Consider the following 25,131-nt stretch of genomic DNA (forward strand, 5'->3'; position numbering starts at 1 on the left):
GTATTTAACTTACCATCTTTACTAAATAATGGATAATTCAACTCCGCCCCCCACACCTCTTATTAAATGAACCCAAATTATAACTGCTAGAGTCCGTGTGAGTGTAAGACAGCCAGTGAGCTCACGAACAGTCAAAAGCTAAAATTGTCAAGCAGCAGTTTCTACTTTCTAGGGACAAAAAACAAATAATTTAAGATTTTTTTCTTTGGGTCCCCTTCAAGGACCACCAGTTGGCAACCATTGGTGAAGAGCATGTGCTGGCGTGCGCTGAGTTTTACTTACATATATTTCATGATATCAATTTGCAAATCCACTAGACCTCAAGGGGCATGCATGTTCTGGGCACTGCTACCTTTAGAACTGGCTGATGCTCTGACAACAAGGTGCCTCACTGTTCCCCTCTCTATGGTTCAGGATCTTACTTAGAGCCCTAAGCTGTAAGAATGCATTAGATTGAAAAGCTTTCAGTTTGGACAGCATTTGCAATCTTACAAGAAGATAAACCTCTCTATGGAGTTAACATGATCTGTGAATGGGGGACATGCTAGGAATCAGATATCCTAATGAACTTTGTCTTGCTCACTTGAAATGGAGAATTAAGGGACTCTTAAATAATTCAGAAATCTCAAATCAAAGGGATGAGGAGCAAATTTCCATTGTACTGCACAAAAAATGGGGACTGGAAATAAACATTTTATGTTTTCAATAAAACTACATTCCTACCTCTTTTGCAATTGAAATACTTTCAAATTTATTGGCAATCATAATGGTTTTATGCCATCCAACAAACACAATGGCGTCTGATATAAATACCTTACAACTAATTTCATTTTATACACTCCACCTCCAGCAGAAAATGAAAATGAAAATTTAGCCCATTGTTTTAAAAATATCCATTGTGGAGCCACAGACTAACAATGCTTGAGACTGTGGTAAAAAGAGTGAAGAATATTCATAAGAAAAATAGGAACGTAATTTTTCTGCAAAAATGTAATTTTACCTCCAAAATTTAAAACAAGACAAAGACACATTCTAGATTGGTCTTTAGCACAGAGTTCATGTGCATGAGGCAAGGAGGTGCATGAAGGAGAAGGCAGGCTACACTTTCTTGTGTGTCTCCTATAGGTCACTGCACGTTCCAGGCACTTTATATATACACACGTCCACAGATGTACGTTCACACATGGAATCTGCACAGTAACAGCTCTGTCAGTTCTGAGGACATAGTTGAGCCTGTGGGTGCCGGAGCAAGGCTGAGGCAGACACCTGGGAGGATGAGATGGGAAATAAAGGAGGAGACGACCATCTTAGATAAGAGAGCAACCCAAGGGAAAACAGGAACTAACATTGTTAAAGCTCAAAACATGACAGCAACTAAAACATTTCCTGGGAAGGTGATGACATCCCACCTTATAAACGAGGAAACACTTCTTCTTGGAGGACCCAAACTAACACACCCGCACGGAGGAAGTCCACAACGAATGTGAGCTATGGGCACGATTATTACCACCAAATTCGTTAGTTTCGCCATCATCTGTCTCTCAAGCCCAGCAGAGTTTAACCCTCCTTTCCAAAACTGTTTTCCTTGAATCTGTGAACATTACCCTTTCTTCAAGTGGGAGGGTACAAAGATCACACCATGTTCTTACAAGATATTCAGACAAGATTTGTCGTCATCTAGCAAATCGGTCTTCTATCCCAAATGAAAACATATATATTTAGTGTCCCCAAACAGCATTAAAAAAAGAGAAAGGATCTTCTCTTTTCAAGTCAACCTAAATGTCTTTTCTCTATGTCACCAACGGATGTGGAACTTTCCAGTGCGCTGTTATTTGACTGATGTTCTGCTTTCACCATCTTTCACGAGGCGAACGGTGTGCCAACACCTGCATCTCGTGACAAGATACACTCCCTTTGAAGAGGTGACTCATGCACCGTCCCAGTGCCCTACTCAATTCATACCCCACTAATTAAACTTACACACTGGCTTATACAGGTTGAGTGGGTCTCAGCTACAGCATTGTATCTGTTGACTGTGCCATACAAGTGGCTTATTGGTCAAGACAACGACGGGGCTAGGTACCAGCAGATGCGGGAGGAATGGAATTTAAGCAGTCAAGTCACTAGAACTTCGTGGTGCTCTTCCCGGGTCTCCTTTCCAGTGGGTTAAATTCCAGTGGTTTAGCCCTTTGTGATCGCTGAAATCACCACAGATGAACCAAGCCTTCGACTCTACTGCTGTTACTGTTGCCCATGGAACGTCCATGGGAGTGTGCAGGGGTTTAGGACCTGCGACCAGATAAAATACAGGACTTGCTTCAGATAAACAGTGAATCCTTTTTTTGTATAGTTGTACTTGAAAAAAAAATTACTTGTTGTTGATCTGCAATTCCAATTTTACTTGGCATCTTGTATTTCTGTTTGCTAAATCTGCCAACTACTGGGGGAAAAGTCAAGCTTCGAGGTAATGCACTTGAGACCCGTGGATCGCCATCTAGGTGGCGGCCCGAGGTAAGGGTTCAGCAGCAGCCCCCTCCCTCCCCTCGCCGTTTAGACTTTCATAAACGAGAAAAGAACTGTTTGCATGAGAGGGCACGTGAAGCCAAATATCCCATGGAGGTGGGTCCTCTGTCAGTAATACTCACGTAAGAGAAAACCTCCAGGGATGCTAAAAGATATTGCCATGGCAGACGAGAGTCTCTTTCTCTGACAACGCAGCGCAGGGGCTCAGGGCATGCCCGCATCAAGAAATGGCTGGACTCGGTGTCCGCATTCCTCTGTAGAGCATATCACAGTTTATCCAGGATTTGCCAAGTCCCTTCCTTGGCCTACAAGTGTCATTTGGCTTCTTGCTACCCCATCTCCAATCGCTCCTCTTTCATTCACATCCTTTAAGCCACACTGACCCTCTGACTGTTTCTCAAACATGCCTCAGGGCCTTTATGTTTACTCCTCCCTCTTTCTAGAGCAAAAGTCCTGAATATCTGCATAATTCTCTTTTTCTCCTTTGACAAGTCTCAACTCAAATGTCAACAGACTAGCAAGGCCTACCCTGACCTCCTTCTGCAAAATAGTTTCCATATCCTTCATGGTTGATCCCTTATCTTGATTTACTTTTCTTCATAATATTTAAAGCCACTTGGTAAGTCATATATATTGGTATTATATTTATATAAATAGTTTATTCTCTTTTCCTCCCACCAGTAAGTGAGCACCGTAAGGGCAGAGACTTTGTTTTGCTCAGTGTAGTATCTGGTTCTCGGAATGCGCTTGATAAACATTTGTTGAACGAGTGAATGAACGAGGCCTTTTCCCCCTTACCAGACTATCAGGTCCTCCAGGACAGGATGTCTGCACCATGACTGTATTCCCTCAATGCATCCAGTACACAGTCCAAAGGTACCCGGCACATTTTAGTATGTGTGCTGCCGAAGTGAGCACTCCAGTACATTCTTAATAACTATCTGCTAAATTACTTCTGAGAAAATTGAGGTACATACAAGTCTTTAAGTGACCTGGACAACTGATTTGCCCTTAACCGATGCTCAGTGTCAGCCTTATCATGGCAGCTCTCCTTTGCTGATCTGACCTATTCGGAAGCTGTGATTTGGCTTCTCCTTATTCATCTCTTGAGTTTACAAATGCTGCTTGCTGAGAAGCTTTCTGGTTGCAAAATACCTACAGAGATCTAAGAAAACACTGACTTTCCTTCATGGAGAGATTGTTGGACGCCTATCCCTATTTTGCTGGGCCTCCCCACAACATCCTTTACACTTCTCTCTTTGGATATTCGCCATACGATGCCTGTGGATAAGACATATGAGACTCCCCTGCTCCCTTTGGGTTAAAATCAACCGAGTACAGAAATTAACAACTGTGATGGGGCAGGGTCAGCTGCAAGTGAATGTGACCCCCACCACCACCTCTGTTTGCGATGGCCCAGGAGATTTCCTTAACGACAAGGCGGTGCCAAGGGAACAGAGTTGCCTGGAGCTGAGTAAAACCTGAAGAAGAGGAAAAGAATGAGGAAGCTGTAGGGAGAAAAGGTGCCAAAAATCCTTGTGGCCACATGAATTTTTCCAGCAGACAACTAATCAATCTGGATTAGCGACTCTGAATCCCCAAATAAATTATTTATATTGCATTCAGTTTACTAGTATGATCCACAAATGGATAATCCTCTCCCCAAAATAATGTTACAGGCTTTAAATCAACAAATCCACACTCAAGTGTCAAATCAGACCCTATTATTTGTGGCAGGGAAAGCTCACACGTGACTCCTGACCCAAATGAGCCTCCCTGACACCTCACCTCGCGAATTTTTCAGTGATGGAGAGGCACGTGAGAGTGACCGTCAGGAGTACACTGCAGGTGCTTCTAAGGACGCCTCTGCCAGAGGGTCTTATCGGCGCCATTCCAGGCTTAGACTAGAGGGAACAGAGAACAACAGCAGATGGCACTGCGGCCAAACCCCAGGTGTTCCTTCTACCATACCTTCTCCAGCTGTACTGTGATTTGATGATGGCGCCTCATTTGATTTCTTTTCCGAGCCCCAGTTCAAATACCACATGAATTGCATTGCTTCATATGTTTAGAATCGAGATCTACGGATATATTTACACAGTTCCATATAAATTATAAACAAACACTTAAAAAAGGCTTTCCTACTTGCAGTGTTGCATCCAATGGTTGTCTCTCCTGGGACAAGAGTCCCGGGCACAAACGAACAGGAGGACCAGAGAGAAACCCCTTTATTTCTTCCTTCACCTGTACCTATTTGTACTTGAGGGACTGGCGGAGGGGAGGAGGCGGGGTGTGTGTATGAAACAGACCGCCCAGCCAGTTCGTTTTAGAATCTGGAAATCAGGGGAACAGACGTCTACAACATTTCCTATTTTGGCTACTAGCCAACCACTTAAAGTCTATTCAGCTAGTTATCCTCTGTATGTAGACAATAAAATACCCATAATGTGCGAGGTAAAACGACTTCTTTAAAACCACTACAAATTTCCTCCCTATTTTTTCAGTTGAAAAGGCTCCTTAGCTACCCTGGGTCCTGTGGTAAAGCCCAGCCTGCTCCACACTGCAGCAGGCATGTGGGGAGGCCCCCAGCCTCACCTGGTACCTCATCTTTCAAAAGGCAAGATCCAAGAATTTCCTTTGTCTGGACGCATTTCTAAAGAGCCTCTGCAGACAGTGAGGGGTCACATCTGCTAACAATTTTTAAGAAAGCACAATTCACCTGGTCTCAGACTGACATTGTAGATTAAACCCAAATTCTGGTTCCCCGGTCTCTCAGAGGAGAGGCACCAGTTCCATCGCATTGCTGAAAACTCATCAGTCAGAATTTAATTACACAGATCTGGAAACCAGAAGGCATCAGGTTTTAATGTCTCCCTGAATTGGGACCTTCACAATATTTAGAATATTGGTCATTATTGTTATTGTTGCTATTTTGGTGGTCACTCTTCTGTCTCTGTCCCTGCAGGGTTTTGGGGGAAGGACACTACGGAGAATAACTGTGCTAGGTAATTGTAAAAGAAAGTCACGCCAATTATGGAATATCGACAAGTTGTATTTACAAGTCAATGGTGCTAGAATGTTCCTGCTTTCCCAATAAAATGTGAACTGTAAGGCTGTGCTGCCTCCAAAATTCCTAAAATGACCCAACTAAAATGATACAGGAATCAAAACAGTTCCTAAAGCAGCAGTCCATCCAGTCATTAGAAACAATTTTTACTGTTTAGAATTATGAATTTTATTTTGCCTTACAATTATGCACTAATATTGTAATATAATACTGCAATATATCTACCACATAGTTGAGGAAGTAGGGGAAAAAAGTTAAAGCAGAGGGCCTACACTTTTTATTATGAGAATATTATCAGATGAAAGAATGTCCAAAAGAGAAACAGAAATTTATAGTTCTCTTATCTCACCCCAACTTACAGAGTAAATGTTACGTATAAATCTTAAGTCAGAAAGTCAGTATAGCCTTGAAAGTTATTTCATAAGTTCTGACATATTCAAAATGCTCACAGAAATGTGTTCACTGATAACTAACGAGATACTGACAGTTGTGACTGAAGAAAAGTGCATTCCTTGTTCATCCAGCAACATCCAGCAATGACACCTGGTTTGCTGGTGCAACGCGGGAACGACATAAATGAAGATGCTGCACGTGAACGCTAGATTCAACCAGCACTCCTGGGTGATTTTCAGATTGGCAGGGAGAGCTACAGATTTTCAAAATCTGGGGCAAGCATCATGATTAATGGCCTTCCACTGATTGCAAAGGCCCGTCTGAGGGTCGATGCCACCAACATATGTGCAACTAACCAAATAAATGAGGAAGAGCAAATATGATTAAACCTAAGAAAATAATCTAAACCCCAACTCTGATTTCCTGTTGTAAATATCACATTTTAAAACCCAGTCGGATGAGCTTATGATTATTAGCAGCCTGTGCAGGTGACGAGAGACAGTAAATAGGAAAAATAACAACAAACAAACAAACAAACAAAAAACATGTGAACACAGCTTTTCTTTTTCTGGCAAGGGAACCCCACATTTTCTTTTCTTTTTTTAGCTAAGGGTGCATTCACAGGGAGTCCCAGGGGGAAGTGTGCCTTCAGAGTGCCGTGTTGGACTGTGCTCTGCTCTCAGACGCTGGCTCTGTGTGGCCCCCCAGAGGTGTGCCCTGAAATAAGCAGGAGGGCTAGCACACGCGCTCTTCCCTCATTAATGCCTGACCTGATGCACCACATGATGCAAGCTTGGGAGCACTGTTCACAGGCCCTGGAAGTATCAAGTAGGCATTGCTAATATTCTGCTCCATTAATACTTTTAACAGTAGCCAAAGGACCTCCTGGAAATTCACAAAGGTGGTTTGAGTAGATGTTTTAAGCCAAGGTCTAACAAATTAGGCTTAAACCCTTCAGGAGCTCCTAAAAAGCCAGAAAGGGGTTCAGTAATATGCAAAAGGATTAAATGCATGAGACCAGTCAGAACTGAGAACTTTGTTGGGATTCCATTTCCTATGATAGCCACGTGTAAACGAACATGATGGTATTTCATATGTCACACCTGCTCATTGAGGTGGGCCAGGCATGGGGGTACAATTTGACCTTCTGTGGCCATTAGCGTAGCCCCGAGTTTGGTTTCCTGGCACTGTTAGTCATATCTGTGTATGTCCATATGTCTGTGAATGACCTTCCCCGCACCCAAGTTAGATTTTCAGCTTCTCCAGGGTTTTTTGTTTGTTTGTTTGGTTGGTTGGTTGGTTGCTTTTTTTTTCTTAAAAACCTCTTGGTAAATCAGTAGTAAGCAAATACTCAAAAAATACTTGGGGCTAGTGACAGTATATTTATCTGCTTATTAATTTTAATAAATATGAGATATGTGTCAAGTTCAAGGCATATGGAATTTGTCATAAATCCTATCCTGAATCCGCTTATAGTTTTTAATAAGCCAGGTTCTATTTGGTTTCTGCCAAGGAAGACCTCAGCCCAAACTAAAGATATCTGGGTAGAGTCCCTTCTTCCCAGAATAACCTTCTTCTTGAGCATTCATTCTGAAGGTGCTAGCATCTCCGAATCACTTGCAGTTCTCAACTTCTGGGAGGCAAACAGAATGTGAAGAATAGAACTCAACAGTGAAACAGACGTGCCACTGTCGGGCTGATGAACTGACTGAAGAGACTGGGGTCTAACATTTCAGAACAGAGTAGACAGCTCTCAAAAATGTCCACTCCAAGCCTCCCCAGCTTCTGATCTCTTGAATATGTGTGTCTCATTAGCAATGGTTCCCTTTCTTTAAGTGCTTACTATGAACTCGGCACTGTGCCGTTTCATATGCATATTCTCATTCTCATACTCCTGCGGTAGGCTCTTTTAGTGTTCCTATTTTACCGATAAAATACTGAGACTGGGGCCATCGCTTATTCCCCAGTTATTAACACCCAGCTATTACTGCATTTGAACTCAGGTCTGTTTGACTCCAGGAGCAGGGTTTTTAATCACTCATTATGTTATACCAATTTTGAATTGCAGAGATTCTGATATTTTATCTCTGGGCTTCAGATAATTCCTTCAAAATTCCCATCTAATACTCTAATTGGACAAAGATTTGTTTTCTTTTACAGTTGAGTCTTCAGGGAGTACAAGAAAAGAAAGCAAAAATTCCACAGAAAAAAACCAGACTAGTTGGACAGGGAAGAAACAGCTGCATCCACTTTAGGTAAAGTTACATGGCCTCGTTTATGGTTTTGGAAGAAACAGCATGTTACCATTTGTCTATTCATTCTCCATGGTTTACTAGGAAAATACCATTCGTTTCCCATTACCTTGCTCCTCAAGAGCTAGGATAAAAAGAATATTATTTCCCCTCGAATATATACATAAAGAAGGAATAATGGGTTCCCACTTTATTTTGAGGACCAGAGTCTGTCACTTCTTCATCCACCAAGATTTCAAAGTTCTTAAGTTTTGTTGATACATTTAGAAGAGTTCCCTCTTTAAAAACAAAAATGAAACAACGAACAAATAAGCCAGAACCTTTCAAGAACTCATCTTCCATAACCTGGGGCAATGAAAACGAAAGAATACTCTTGGTCAAAGCAACCCCAGCAAGTCATCTAATGCATGTCAATACCTAGTCTTGAAGTCTTCATTTATTTCCCCTTAGGGATTTTATGTCCTTAGGGAAGAGGGAAAAAAATCATTTTTCCTCAGATAACTTTATCTGAGATGGACAAAAGACAGAAAGGGGAAACCGAATAGGCTGCTGTTCCTCTGGTCTGAGCTCCAGTTGGAACTGTCTAAGACGAAGCAACTTCTATCTCTTTTCCTCCGAAATAAACAGAAATTTGAAGCACAGGAATGTATTACTTTTTCTCCTGGGTGTTGATACTTTCCTTCTTTGAATTCACATGATCCTTCCCAAATAGTACCGTGAATCCTTGAGGAATCACCGAGTAATCTGGGGTTAAAAATGAACTTGGCTAGTATTTCCATGCCTTTGGCCGAAAAATCCAGGCTCAATCCTGGTTGCTTTTTGGAATGGGAAAGGCACAGGATCGGTATTACAGGCAGCTCCGGGAAGGCACGCCAGGCCCCTCATGCTCTCAATTCATATTTGCATGTGAACAGCTTGTCGGCCATTTTATGAAGACAGATGACTCGCAGGCCTGCGAGAGGGCCGGCCAGACCGAAATCCGCCAGCCACGTACCCCGGCAGCCCACCGGGTCTGAAAAGTGAGAATAAAACCAGTATCTCTGGACGCAACTTTAGGCAGATTTTATATAAATACAACGTATGAAAAAAAAAAAAACGAAACATACAAGGCATCACCTATAAGTCAAGTGGGAAATAAAGAATGAAACGAGTCTATAAATATCACTCTTGAAAATGTCAACAAAAAGTAAGACGTAGCTGTTTATGACACTAAAAACAAGCCTACAGAGGTCTCTCGCTCTCGCGCGCGCTCTCTTTTTTTAATGCCTGATTCAAAAAAAAACAACTTTGATGAGGAAAATACCACCAAAATACCAGGATGAGGAGAGGGGTAGCCAGAGCGTCTATATTTAATGCGGGAGGCCAGCAACGCTATGGAGAATTCCCCAGGCTCGGGAAGTGACACAAATTCCGAGAAATCAGTGATAGGAATATCTAATGTGGTAAACTCAATCCTCCTCCCCCCAACACCAACATAATTCAGTTTACCTATCTCTTCCAAAAGATCCTGGAGATTAAAACGGAAAGATATAAAGAACAACAGAAAGAAGAGAGCCCTGAGGAATGAGGTCAGTCTAAGGAAGTGAAAAACAAAGAATGATGGGATTACATTGACTAGAAAAATAATACAAGGAATACTGAACAACAGCCAACTTTTTTTTAGTATAAAGTCTATGGAAGATACCACGGTAAGTATGTTGTACATACTATCTTACTTAATTCTTCAACATGTAGGTAATAGTATTACCACACTACTTCTTAGATGCAGAACAAACAAAGACTCTGAGAGGTTAAATAATCTATTCAAAATTGTAAAGGTAAGAAATAGTAGAGGCAGAATTTGAACGCAGATCTGACACGACAGCCTGAGCTTTTAATCACAGTGTCAAATTCCCCTCAAAGGTCCCTCAAGGTCAAGTTCTCATTAGTCTTCAGTTCTATCACCAAGAAGGAGCACTTTGGAATTTTATGAGATGGTATCTGTGAAAATACATAATACGATGTTTAGCATATAATGGATACTGCTGGTTCAAGTCTCGGTTTTTACTGAAACTGATGGTTTCAGTCAATGATAAATTCTAACCTGTGATAACCTTTTCCATAGTTGGAATGCACCACACATTTAATATTTTAGTGGATACTATCATATTCATATGTAAAGTGTGCATTCTACGTTAACCAAGTTTCTACAACAGAAAGTTTATACATTTATGCAATTGATGAATTTAATGCTGTCATGTACCCTTACTGTTTTTATTTTAGACAATTTAACGTGGAAAAGCCTTCAAAGGCAGAGGTCATTTTCTTAAAGCAATTAGCACAGGCTTCGAAAAGGCTTCGATAAAGACCTCACAAATACTTAACCGTCAATAACCTTAAGTCACTAGTGAAGAAGATCATGGGTCACTTGCCACCTTAAAAGGAACTAAAATGAAAAGGCGTTGGCTCCTCACTTACTCTGTAAAAGATTCTGATCTGGTTAATCAACGCCATCTCTCATAGTGATCAACTTTCTGGGGAACTAAGGTTCTTCCAGGGTTTGTGGTGGAGGGGAAGGGTCTGGGGCTGCCAGAATGACCCAGAAAACTTGAGTCCTCAAAGTTGTTCCTACTGGGGGCCGCCCACAGGGCAGACCTCGAAATCCGTGTACTTGGCTGGGTGCTGGCTACTGTGAACTCTCAAAGCAGCAACCAGAGTCCCAAACTAAACTTACCATTTTCTGGCTGGTCCTTAATGTCAGCGTCACTTGGCTGGCTGGGACTTTCAGATTGACTTGAATCTGAAAAACATAAAAAATACAGCCAAAAATTACAGGGTCTGTGAGGGAAAGTGGATCAGAGGTGCCAGACTTTCTCAAAAGGTTCAGCATGTAAACTAGGAACGAGAACGTTACAGAAATGACACGGTGATGGAAAAAAGGAGAGAGAAAAGAAGGTGGGGAGAAAAGCAGCAACCCGCGCCTTCAGAGAGGACTCTCGGTTCTGTTTACACCTCCAGCGGCGCTTGGCTGGTGCCAGATCATAACTCGAAACTCTTCAGAAACCATCCTCTTACAGAGAGACCATTTCCAAACTGCGCTTCTCCATTATTTATACACGAGAGCCTGATAAAGACTTCATCCTTCATTACACACATCTGAAGCTTGATTCAGAACATAATAAAGTGTCAAAACATATTTTGAAGCTGGTATATAAAAGCAACCCAAACAACAGAAACAAGTTCTGTTGATATTTAGCTCTGTATTACAGCAACAGACTAGGCGGGCTAACAGCATTAAATACTAGAATTCTAATACTGTAGCGCGTTTACTTAAAATAACAGGATCACTCACAAGACGTCTTTCTGAAAGGTACACCTCTCGCCTGGTTTCTAAGTATTATCTTTCTCCAGTACTGACACATTTGGGAGACCCCGAAGGATCCTAAAGTGAGCAAAAGTAGGTTCCTGTACACCTTTATTGGATTTCATTTATTATTTTAGTTTAAAAATACAATCATTTTTAAACTAAAAAAAAATTCATTCAACTTTAAACGGGATCATGTAAAATAAAATAACATTTAATTTTAAAATGAGATAAAATTAAGTTAGATCAAAAAATTTCACAGAATTGGAAGTAAGCAGACATGGTCGGGGGAAGAGGAGACAAACATCAGGCAAAATATTTCGAGGAGAGAATTTTTTATGTAAAGCATTTTCTGTGACTTGAAACAGTATATAACATTATCGGAAAACAAACCCAAAAAATTTTCAGAAAACCTCTGTATTTGTGGAAAACCTGGATCCAAACTTTACCTTGACTTCATAGGGTTAGGACAGGCTGTCTGAAATTTGACCACATTTCAGCAAGAAGTTCAGTGCAAGACCAAAAAGGTCATGACACTTAACTGGGATTAAACTGAAAAATATTACTTCTGTTTCAACAGAGTTGTAGCTTTTCCATCCTCCTTCTTGGAGATATTGCAAAAAGAAGTAGCACTACCAGTGACCCTAGGTCGAGAAGCACTAATTTATTACTTTAGAAAGACTCCCTGCTTTTAGGCAAATGAAGATTTTAATTATTGGGAAGTACTATTTTAAAACGTCTATTTTTAAATTTTCAGATGCTCTTAAGCTGGTGACTCTAACAAACAGTTTAAGCTGATTCAAAAGTTCAAATAGCAAAAGATGTGAAAACTTAAATTTTTATTCAAGTCTGGCAAAATGATAGCTTTTATCATAATGTAATGACAGCCATAGTAAAGACACAAACAAAAAGCATTATAAATCAAAAAAAAAAAAAAAAAAAAACTTTAGAAAATCCTTCAGAATGAACCACAAAGTTAAATACAAGGTTTGCACTGAAAATTGGAATGCAAATTTATATTGGACCATATTTTAAATTTTAACTCCATAAATTAATATTACTTAATATTACTTTTATAGCAAATGATTTTAAAACATGGCATAATTACCTTCCCTTTTTCTAGGAGAATATCCTTTAATTTTGCCATTAAAAATTACAAATTAAATATTCTTAGAAGTAATTCAACATGTTTTAGGAGAAAGGCATACTCTTTCATTATTTTTGTACTGGAAAATTTTAAGCCATTAATATCCACAATTAAAATTAAAGACAATATCTAAGTTTGTTTTAGGGAAAGTTAAAATTCTTCCTGATCATGTCCCAAAATAGATACATAAAAATTTTGCCAAACAGAACATTTTCTTTGGAACCAGACTAGCAAACCCAACTTTCCATATGATAGCTTGGCTGATGTTCTTTTTCTAGGTGTAATATCTTTATGATGAATCGCTTCTTTGTGAACAGATAAAAAAAAATTTTTATCTCAATTAATTTAAATATACCATAGCCAATTATTTTTCTGTTGTTTACCTATTAATATTAAGGTAAAAATAATGAGAGATCAAAAAAATTGTTTTAATAATCTAAAAGTGGACTTCTTTGCTCTTTTAAATTTTCTTTTACATTTGCTTCGCCACCCTATATTTACAGAAAGATAGCATAATTATAGAAAACACGAACAGCAACAAAAGATGGCTCTAGGTATGTTCAAAGAAAGTTTAAAATTCCAAGCCACAGAAAAAGAAGCAAGCAAACAGCAAACGACTGAGCGACAGGAAAATAGCTCAGAGTTGGTCTGAAAGGGGCCGCAGCTCTCTTGTGAAAGCTCAGATACAAACACTGGAGGAGGCATCTAGCCAAACTGAAAACGGAATTTAATTTCTCCAGTTTTATTCAAAAGCTGGAGACACTGTTACTGACCCGAGGATTGCATACTTAAATACACCATCCTCTTAACGGATAGGCAAAGTCAAAGATCTACAAGAAAAGTTAAATGATTAAAAAACTTCAAGCATTATTTTCTACCATGGGCCATTTAATGCCGTTTCTTTTTTGAATCAACGAGGAACAAAATTACCCGGTCCCAGTGCTGAGGAGGCACGTACACTTGCTCTGGTATTGCAAAAGGTCACCGATGCTGCTAAGTATGGAGCCAATCAGACAACCAGAATTACAAATTTCCACCCTTACATAATTGATGCAAATGAAAGATCTCTTTCTTAAGCATTTGCATTAAAAAAACACCATCATGAAGGTTAACAATTAATTTCCTTTTTTCTTTTACATACTTGGTAGAGACCTGTCAGAAGCCAGGGTAACTTTACATCTTACTTTTGGGGACAGTTATCACATGGTCAGTTAATTCCCACCACCTGAAAGAGGCCCCAGGAAAAACACCCACCTGCCTAGAACTGGACACCCTTCTAGGACCTGAGCCCCCCCATAGCATTGCCTTTCTCTGGTTCCTTGGTTGAAAGCCAGAAGATTTGTATATTCCAATAAAGAGAATATTATTTAAAATGTCTTTAAATGATGCAGTTGGAAATGTTATTGTGAGAAAGTACATTAGGGTTATCAATTTCTTTTCTCTGTCTAGGGATTTGCTTTTTGTTTAAGGAACCTTAGACTTCAACCTAACCTTGAGAAGCAATTTTTCTTTTGGTTTCTAAAAATTTTATGAGCAGAAATTTAAACCTAAAATAGACAAGGTTTTCATATAGGAGGCTGGATTGAGACCTCTTAATTGAACTGGTAGCCATCTATCTATGCATTTTTATGGCGCCTACAGCTATATTGCTGGAGTACTCAGACAAAGATATTTCACTATCAATATAATCACTGGGGAAAGGAATAAAATAAATCCTAATGCCTGCATGCTGGCCTCTGCTTCCATAAGCTTGTGCAAAGCAGGAACAGGAACCTCGTACTGGCTTTGCTACTTATCCACATATCCAGTTCCCCTAACCTCAATTCTGCTCAGCACCCTTTAGCATGGGACCTCAGAGAATACCCCCTTGGGGATGGCAAAGAATGACAAAAACATGTCAATACGGTGAAACGGATCAGGCAGAAACAGAGACAGCACTTCCAATGTTCTCTGGGCATGAAGCAGAGATGGATGTTGTTAAATCTCCCTTGTGCTCGACCCAGAATTAAACTTCTTCCTCTCTGGCCCTTCTTTCATTGACCCTATGTCTCTTACAGTGTGACTTGCATTATGCTGTACCAAGTCCTAAGGTACTTTTCAATCACCTCCTATGAGAATTTGTGCTCTGCAAGAAAAGAATTACTTCCTAACTCTGGTCTTATCCCCAGTACCTTCCAGGGTCCCTGGCCCTAGCCGGGGTTTTGACAGCTGCTGAATTAAAGAGATGAATTTTCACTTGTTGTTTTTAACAACTTTTTAACATCGAACCACTGCCAGTGACGGAAAAACCTACCAAGTTCACACCTAAAAGCGGACTGGGACTTGTAAAATGAAAAAGGAGGGCAGAAAAGTTCTTTATTTCTGCTTGATATCTACCCCCATTCGTGGGGCCTGACGTGAGAGATGGAAAGCGGGGGAGAGAAGGGAAGAGAGAGAGAAGAGAGAGAGGGAGGCAGGCCCATCCCTTTGGCTCGTGGGTGGGAAATTTTGCACAGTGTTTAGAAGTTGCAGACAATCACCTCCTCTGATCCCCTGGCCGACACACCACAAGAGGCTCCTCAGAATAATAAGAGCTGAGGATGGTGTCAGACACATAAAAGGCCCCCCCAGAAGTGTGTGCGGGCTAAAATGATGGATGGCAGAAATATCTCACAGATTCAAAAAATACAAAGATAAGAGAACCCTGCCATACTCGGATGCCCGAAAAGGGCCCCCAAATCCTAACGCCTGCTGCCCTGAATAGCTGACAACGGGACGGGAGAGCAGCCCGCAGCAGGGAGGCACCCTTCCCACCCCGACACAAACCAGGGTGGCTCCTATTCCGTCCACACGGCATCAACAAAAGTCTATGGACCATAAGGGTACAAATTCTGGTTCTGCTAGAAAAATAATTTCGCCTAAGTTCAACCTCCCTACTGGCATATTGATTTGGCTAAAGATGAAGTCTGAAAAGCCTCTGTCAGAACTTTGTGTCCAGTTTTAAACCTCCCAAATTACAAGGTGATATGAAGACATCAGAAGGCATCCGGAAACAAGTGAAAGAAAGTGAAAATGCTGCCTAAGAGAGATGCAGTTGTTTACAGAGTGAAAAAGAAAGGCAAAGCCAGGAAGGAACACTCCTCTCCTGAAAATAAATGAAGAGTTAGGAACATTCCTGGGGTAAAAGAAAATCTTAAAGAACAGGGTGATTATATTCTGAATATAATAAACAGTTACCCTCTAGGATGGTAGCCCTTAAAGATGTTCAAAATTTAGGGAGATTTTTTTTTCTTATGGAGGTTTGGGAAGATGAGCAGTTTGCAAAAGAGTCAAGCCAAAAAATCTAAGATTTATATTTCTACATCCATGATGCTATATGATTCTACATCCGATTGGTAGTATAAAGCTTAGAATTACTCTATTTTGGTCCTTCAGTATCATCAGATGTTTATTACAGTAAGGAAGTCTAGAAAAATGGCTAAGATAGTCACATTTTGCTTATTAGTCTCACAGCTGCAGTTACAAAAGAAATATTATTATAATACTTAATAATCTTTAGGAATATCGTCTATTTTTTTCCCCAGTATCATCATGACCTTAAAAACTGAGGTGTGAGAAAGATTTTTAAAATCTTGGAGAATATAGACTGTCACTGCACACGTGCACAGATGTATATACAATTTGCAGCTTACGAGTAAACACTGATGAATACAATACCATCCGCTACATATAACGTTATCCATCTGGCAAAGAACAAACAGAAACTTGTAATACCATCATTAAACCTGGACCACCAAAAATACTCAATTATCACCAGCATTTTCAGAGACTGGATAAAATCCTTTAAGCTCAGTGAATCACCAAACCAATATTTGATGTCAATTAATGTAGGCAACTGTGGACTACTTACTGAAAAATTAACATACAATACCCTACTTTTTAAAAAAAAAATTCTGAAGTGAGTCATACTATCAAAGTTTTCTTAGTTTTGGAAACGGAAACGCTCCACAGTTCTTTACATGGCAAGTCTTATCTTTACCGTATTTCAAATGCCAAATTTGATCTGTGTTAACTCTCCCAGTAAAGCTCGAGTTGCGTGTGTGCTTGGTAACCGCAGTCATCAAGGTATGCACAGCAAATCCTTCTTTACCGGAAGGGAGATGGGGAGGCGGGGCAGGGGGAAAAGCCCGATTCCAAAAGGACCAGGCTAGTCTGCACACGTTAGTCCTCGTCTCCTCTAATCCGTATTCAGACGGAGCGGGAGCGGGAAGGCCGTGTTCGGGCAGCAGTGACTTGGCCGGGCCCCACCAGACCGCCCTGGGGGCTGCCAGCTGCGCCAGGGGTCACCCCTGAGCCACTCCCGCGGGTGGCATTTTCAGGGCCGGATCTAAAAGTGTTGCATAATCTAAGTTACTACCCTTTTCCTTCTTGAAACTTTTTTTTTTAATGCCTTTCTGAGGAAGAATTTGGGAAATAATAAATTTGCAGGAATTAGATTTTTTGGCATTAAAGCTGGTATTCCAGGCCCATCTGTGTAGTCAGGACTGTTTAGGTTGAGGAGTGATTCAACTGTCTTATCACCTACTCATAAACGTGTCATTTTTCTACGTGCGCAGGGAGGTTGTGGAATGATACAGCAGCTTTAACGCGCTGAGAAAAAAGGAAAATGGTGTCACCATTGCTGTGTTATGACACTGCGGGGGGATCATTTCTAAGCTTTGGAAATGACCAATTCAGTCACTCTGCAAGTAAAGACAAAATGACTCATTCTTTAAACCTTCAGCCTTTGTATGAGCCTGATTTCAAGTCATGATCAAGCTTTTTCAGTGAAGTTATAAATGAAAGTCAATGGCAAGAGAGTGGTGATTATAAAAGATAATACCAGCACGATACTTTGACTAAATTTATAATTTCTCCTATTTTCTTTGACAAGGATCTATGACTAAAATAAACTAAAAGGTTGAGGTAACCACTTCAAATTTAGTTTTTCTCATAACAGGAGCTGTGTTAACATGTGATGGTGACCTGTTGATCAATTCAGAACTCAACATTATTAAGTCAACTTGGTTTCCCACCCACTCATGTGTAAACAAAGACCTGCCTAAAAAGCCATGACTAAAACATTACTGCATATCAGGACTGGGCTCAATTTCCCTTTTGAGTCACTTTTTTCCACCAACAAAATTCATTCTAACAGTAAATCCTTGGGGTTCTTAAACAAAAGAAAATGTACTTGAAGATTACTTATAGTCATCTACATAACTGGAAGTAAAAACTTTCCCTGTATACTTTCATGCTATAAAAGCAAATGTGTCAAATGAAAATGATGCATTATTTATAGTCTATATCCATTATTTTCATGTACCTGGACATCTGTAGAAAAATTTATTAAAGTAATAAAAAGACCTCTGTTGAGACTAATCATGCTATGTAAGTTCAGTTAGTATGAATATGCATTCATATTTCACTATTGAAAAGGGTAAGAAATGATACAAAGACGAAGTCCTAAAAAATAAAAGCAGCTATATAATTTAACTGCTCTGGATCTCAGTTTTTTCATCTGTAAAATGGGGACACTAATGACTGTTTTGCCTAATTGAATAGAACTGTTGTGTGCATCAAATAAAATAATGCAAGAAAAACCTGTTTTGAAACTAGATGGTCCCCCCAAAAGAAATGTACATTTACCTCTGCAAAAATCTTCCCATCCATATACATGTTTTATTTCTTTTAAAAAAATCACACGTGACATGATTCTGGTCTAAAACATCAGCATCACAGCCCTGGCTTTAAAATAAAGGTTCTTAATTCCCATATACTGGGAAAGAGATTACCTCTGATAATGGAAATGTAAATCTCAGCTTGCCGTTGTTTATTCCAGACAGACATTTGTGTGTTAAGTCTGTTTATCAGGCAACACTTTGTCTAAGCCAGGAAGTAGTCAGTCTTTGTAACAAGATGTATGCAAATGAATTTCCCATGAGTCTCCACAGCAAATTGTAGCAAAGAAAGAAAAAAAAAAAATTCCCTGTTACTGTACCAGCAAGAAGCTACCTCGAAAGTAGACTAGAGACAGAGAACTATGAGCTAGAGTATGCTGATGAGTTTAAATGAGTCCTAAATATGTGCTCACAGTCTGTTGCTCTTCATTCTAACCAGACTTGGTGCATTACATCTGTTTATCAGACTGCACTCTGTCTGGGTACTCAGGCTTTGTAACCTGTGTGAAAATCAGCGGTGACCGTAATCCCATGAAATAACCTGTCTGAGGCAGAACTCCAAGCCTCCCATCACTTTAAGAATCCTCACCAATAGACACGCCTATGAAATCTCTGAAACTTAAAAAAATACAACCAACCCTAACTTTTGGCCCACCTTCTATCTTAAATCATTTTTCTACATTCATTGAATTGCCTAATGGCATGATGGACTCAGGACAAAATGGTGAATTTTACCATACAATTTGGATTGATAAATTAAACATTTGCTAACATGCCCTAATGATCAAAACCAGGGAGTTTTTAAAAGAAAATATTTTTCTATCATAATAGAAAAGTATTTATTTATTTTGCTATTGAAGTATTTATCCTGGGATCCTCTTTTTTTTAATCCTAATACAACTGACGTCTTTAAAAAAAAAATCTATACATGAAGAGTTGAATAGCGTATTTCTTTTCATTTTTCTGGTCGGTTTTCTACAGGGTTTGAAAATCTTAACCAAAGGCATCAAATTGGTTGAGCCTGTCTTCCTAGACAAAATAAACACTTTAGGACTCTACTTGTTTGTATTCTCCTCAGTGGTGCTGTATGCATCAGCAGCTAAAAACAAAGAAACTTTTTAGCTGCTCAGACAAAATGCAGAAGCTTCCCAAACAAGGAGGCAAGGGAGGGGGCACGGGATGGGGGGAGGGTGGGGGTGGAGAAGTGTGCAGAAAGTCTGACAGTCCATTCAATATGGGGATGATGGCTCTAATGCATCCAGGGTCCCCCTGCTAATTAAATATGCATTGGCACAGTTTTGATCGATGCAAGCCATGGATCAGATGACACACCTGCAAAATCTTGAGCCCAGAGCTCCCGGGAAAGGGGAAAATACAGTCTTGTCTCCTTATCTGTGTTTTCAAAGGCTCTCAATTTCTGTGCTTAGATATCTAATTTAATTCTCTCACCCCTCAGCAAACTGGATTAGGGAAGTCAATACTGCCTTTGTGCATCGACAGGAAAACACAGCTTTCCTTTTATTCAATTTAGCTATGACCTTTAGACAAAGATAATGACAACTGTCTAAAAGTAAGGTGAAGGCCTCAAGAAGAAGACCCCCAGAGCTAAGGCTCCCATGGAACTTTAGATGACAAGGTGGTGGGGTTTACTGTGACATTTTCTTGCTTGGAAAAGAAAAAAGGAGGAAAGGGAATTAAGAATCGGTGGCAGGGGCAGTGGGGGGGTGATGGGAGGCAGGGAGAAAGTATGGTGGAAGAGATTTCAATCCACTGACTACATGGCCAAATTCTCACAAATAAATCACCGGACCCTGTCACTGCCATAACCAGAAAATAATGCTGTCAAAGAAGAAGACGAACATGGCATTGTAACCATGTGCCTAAAAAGTGCAGGCACCTTAATGAGGAGGTTAAGGGTGTCTGTGGTCAGGTAAATCAGGAAGTTTTGGGGGTTTGTTTCTTTCTTTTTTTTTTCCCTTCTTCTGGGTTTTTGGTTTTTTTTTTGTTTTTTTCCCCTGAAGCATCTGAGAAAATAGCACTGTCAGCGTGCCCGTGAGTTCCACCAGTGGTGAGAGAGAACTGGAGATTCTGGACAAGCCTGGGATTCTGCCCTGTTAGCGACGTTCATACTGCGACTCCTAACCAAAGGAGGAAATGATACTGGTTCGCTCCCCTGAAACAGCACTGCCTCCTTTTAATTACCTCGTCTGTGGGCCTGCTCCACCCATTCATTCACTCATGGCACTCATCCATGCATCTATCTCCCTGTCACCCCATGCACCTGGAGATACCAAATTTTAAAAGGCAAGTCTCTGCCCTCAAGGAGCTCTCAGTCAGGATTATGGCCATAAAATTGAGACTCTGTGGCGTCCCCTCTTGATTAAGTCCTGGCTCCCAGTGAAATTCATGTACAGCAACACGTTTTTGTGCACATTTGTAATGGCTTTTATTCTCTTGCTGTCGGCAGCAGTCAGTCCTGTACCATAACTGTAGCCTTGTAACAGAACTTACAGTCGCCTGGATGCTGACTGTTGGTGGGAACGGCTGGGAGTAACTTTTCTAGTAAGACGTAGACAAAGTGTAGGCAGAGTCCTTTCAAGTGAAAAAAACAGGGCTGTATTTTCACATAATCATCATTGTTGGGAATGGTGTAAAAATATCAAAGTGGTCTTTAAAAATCAGATTTTTCCTCCTTAGAAGTAATTTCATTCATGTTACTCATAATCTGGCCAGGTGTCCTTTTAGCAGAAATGGCAGTTTAACACAGGTAGCTATGGTACAATGAAAAACAAAGGATTTGGCATTGGACAACCTGGGTTTGAGTCCTTCCTTGGTCATTTATATTCACTGTGTGGAACTGGGCAAGCCCCTTCACTTCTCTGAACTTCAATTTACTCATCTTCCAAATGCCCGACTCCAAGATTATGAGAGCTGAATGGCATGATTTAAAATGCCTTGTAAATTATAGGAGCTATAACTCTAACTGTGCACTGCATGGAAGCAGATTTTCTAAAGTGTATAAACTGGTTGAAGAATCACATTGACTACTTACTTTTATTTCTTGCCTCATTATTTTTACTCTACGCAGCACAGTATCTGGAATACATAGGTACTAATAGATATTTGTTGATGTGGAACTGAAATCGGAAGGTGCAAAAACAGCTCTTTTGGGGCCATGAAATACAATAGGTCCTCTCTTGGGAGATGTCAACAGATGTTTCTGGGTGAATTTTCTGGCTTTGGGGAGACTGCATGACTGGCTGGTGGTATATCCCATGTGGTGAGAACAGACCCTGTGGGATTCATAGGCTTGGCTCTCTGGTCCTTGATTCAGGACCAGAATGAGGGGGGTTCTGGATCCTGTCAAGGTTCTTTCCCACTCTAGAGTTCTAGCGTGAAACAGATCACTAGCAATCCAGTTGTTGGTCTTCTGGCTACATTCAAGGCTGCGACCCACATTTCATCAAAAGGGACGGGGTGATATTAGCTGCTGATCATACGTACACTTATAAATAACATGAGTTCAGTAGTCATTATAAGTCAAAGACTGTCTCCTCTTTACCTTATAAATGACCACAAATATGCTACTAAGAACTATAAATGTTTATCTTCAGTGACTTGGCCAATTCTGACTACAGAAGCCAATAAATGGTATTTTCTCTTTACTTCTTAGTCCATCATGTAACCCAGAATGCCAGAAGTGTTTTAGGGGCTACTGAATTAGGTATCCTTAAAGAATTTAGACTTAGGATCTGTAGAGTTTAGATTTAGGTCCTAGGATTGCAGACAATACTTTTTAAAAAAAACCTTTAGCTATACCTTCTCTAATACATATGTATATATTATATATTTATATATACAGTTGGCCCTTGAACAACACAGGTTTGAACTGTGCAAGTCCACTGTATATACGGAGTTTTTTCAACAGTAAACACTGCGGTACTACACAATCCACAGTTGGTTGAACCCGTGGATGATGAACTATAGATACAGAGGAACCGTGTACACTGAGTGGCAACTATAAACTAGATAGGGATTTTTGACTGTGTGGTGTCCCTAATCCCTGTGTTGTTACAATATATAATATAAAAATGTATTTTTAATAATGTGCTTTCAATTTCCACATGGACAATAACTTTTCTCTAATAACTTGACTTCTGAACTTTTAACAAATATGCATGAATATAAGGAGCTATAATTCGGTCAACCAAAAAATAGTCCTCAGACTCTCCATAACATCACAGTAAAGTTCAAGGGGTAGCTGATTCTACAGAAATTCACCCAAGCCTTCTGCAGGTAGAAATAGTCATGTATTCTGTGTCTTCATGATGGATAAAATGACTTAAGTGTACTGAATCACTTCACTTTTAGGAGTTTCCATTTGGATTCTATCATGGCTTTCTCCCTGACATATGCAGTGCTAAGTTATTTAAAATTAATTGCAGTACAATATTTTAAAATTTCTTCACATGGTGCTAATCTCAAGTGCTTCAGATGTTTGAACCACACTTGGAAACCATCAAGTTCCTTGTATCTTTATATCAAGGAGCCGTTAAACATGCTAAAAAAGATTAGTCAGTGAACTTTAATCTATAACCAAAATGATACTAGATTATAAAATTTCAAAAATGTGTGAGTTGATACAAATGAGAAAACTGCCAACACCCTACATTAAAAAAAAAAAACAGATAATTAAAACGCATGAATTCATTTATGTAGCTCTGAATCCAGAAAAGCTTTCAGAAATCCACCACAGATCATGGGGTCCTACCCACTTATGCCCAATCTGGTACCATCACCTTCACCTAAAGTTTTCTTTATCCGTCATTTTCATTTTCATTTTAGGATGCAGTCTACAGTCTCTTCTGTGGTTATGTTGGGGGGGGGTAAGTATTTTCCATTTCAGTCTAACTCAGTATGGAAAAGTAATTTGCTTAGTAATAATCCTAAAATTAAACTGTCTTCATACAATGCCTAGTAATAGTTCGTGGAGGATTAGCCAAATGAACTATCTTCAGGATGCGCTTAAAGTTCCTTATTTGTCACCTGGATTTGCTTTGATCTAAAAAAGTCATGTCTTCTCTGGAAAGTTTCTAACAGAGGAACTATTTCAACAGCTGCTCCTCACCAAAAGGTCTAAGCAGGTGACTGGGGCTTTGTTTTGATGCACTTTTCAAGAATCATTATTACTCTAAAGGATGGCGAGTAATTAGAAATTCTCAGGGGACGAAGCTTATATCAGTTCATCGAGCATTTAGTGATCACCTACTGTGTGCAAGGTATTCAGTTCTGAGGTAGCTCATGACGTTGACTAAGAATTCCACTCATTCAACTGTGTACCATTTATTAAAGTGTACAGTGCTTGTTTTTTTAAGAGTAGCTACTTGCCCCCACCCCACCCCAACCCCCACTAGTGATGGTAACATGGAGTTTCTCTAAATGAGAACACTTTCCTATGTCTAGAAGGGGAGGAGAGAGGAGGCAGAGATTTCTACAAATAGGAAATGGCTTATCTGTTTGTTTTCTATTTAACGAAAATGATAACTCTCTGGTCACGGTGGAAGCCTTCGGGCAAGTGCAAGTTCACAGGGAAGCGGGAGCACCAGCGTGTGAAATAAAACCCGGCAGTTCTACCTGGGATCACGCCCCGTTATCACCCCTTCACGCCTACACCCCGTCCTTGCTGGGCTCCAGGGAGCGATGTTAAAACCTCTGCAGCATTCATCCAGCCAAGGCCCTAACCTGTGGTTCAGAGTGATTTCAGTATCACCTCTGTCTTTTCAGATTTACAGTATTAAGATAAGCAAAGAATAAACAGTGACTAAATCATTTCTGGTTGAAATCTCTCTATGGCCCTTCCATACCCTGTCCTATTTTATTTTTTTGGTTGTTAGAAAAGAAGATTAAAAGCAAAGAAGTGGGGGGGGGGGGACAAAGAAAAAGAAGAAAGAGCAAACAGGAAGAAAAAAGCACGCAGTAACAAAAGGAGAAGCATCATTTGAACAATGGTCAGAAATAGCAATTCTTCAATAGAGATGGGAAATTTTATTTGCAACAGACATGGGAAAAGTTACAAGTGAAAAAAAAAAATCAGAGTTTGTCCGGAAGTAAGTGTGAAGAAAGAGCCTGCATAGTGTCTCTGAATTACCAGGCTTGTATTGAGGGACGGATGGAACAACAGCAGCAAAGCTTAACGTGGGAAAGACACAAAAGAAGGGACGAAGGCCCTCTGTTATCTCCTTTGAATCTGGCTATCACCTCCAAAAACAGCATGGAATTTTCATAGTTCTTTTCCATTTAGTATCTTTAGGGCAATTCTTTCTTGTTATGTCTACCCAAATGATCTCCAAAAAAAAAAAAAAAAAAAAAAAGATAACTGGGCTGGTTTTCCACTTCTATTCTATACTTTAAACAACTCATCTAACGATTTAATGATTTCCTTTTCTCCTCTCAGTGGAAGTCCCGCAGAAAGGGGAAATTTTCTAAAGTCTCAGTCAGCACAGTCCTAAGTCTTTATCATACACAACAGTTTCCCACCTACACTACTGCAGTCAAGCATTCTCCCAACTGGTCTTAAAATCAGAAAGCGCTTTGTTTTAACGCTGCCATGTTGGTATTGTACTGACACGCTTAGACTTCACCAGGGAGACTTTAAATAAACATACTGGGAAGGAATTTCATTTAAAAAAAAATTAGGCAAAAAGAAA

The 25,131-nt window shown here is 40.0% G+C and overlaps 1 protein-coding gene across 5 annotated transcripts in view; it reads right to left on the reverse strand.

The window, feature by feature from the left end:
- NFIA (nuclear factor I A) overlaps nt 1-25,131 on the reverse strand; it is a 349,943-nt gene that overhangs the window by 155,836 nt on the left and 168,976 nt on the right. For 4 of the 5 annotated variants that reach the window (XM_074376373.1, XM_045512652.2, XM_045512658.2 and 1 more), the window contains exon 3: nt 10,949-11,014. The exons of the other annotated variant lie outside the window; for it this stretch is intronic. In XM_074376373.1, the coding sequence (XP_074232474.1) occupies nt 10,949-11,014 (66 nt within the window). The remainder of the gene's footprint in view (nt 1-10,948; nt 11,015-25,131) is intronic. 5 annotated transcript variants of the gene reach the window in all.

The sequence above is a fragment of the Camelus bactrianus genome, chromosome 13 (genome assembly GCF_048773025.1).
Source record: "Camelus bactrianus isolate YW-2024 breed Bactrian camel chromosome 13, ASM4877302v1, whole genome shotgun sequence".
NCBI classification, from domain to species: Eukaryota; Metazoa; Chordata; class Mammalia; order Artiodactyla; family Camelidae; genus Camelus; species Camelus bactrianus.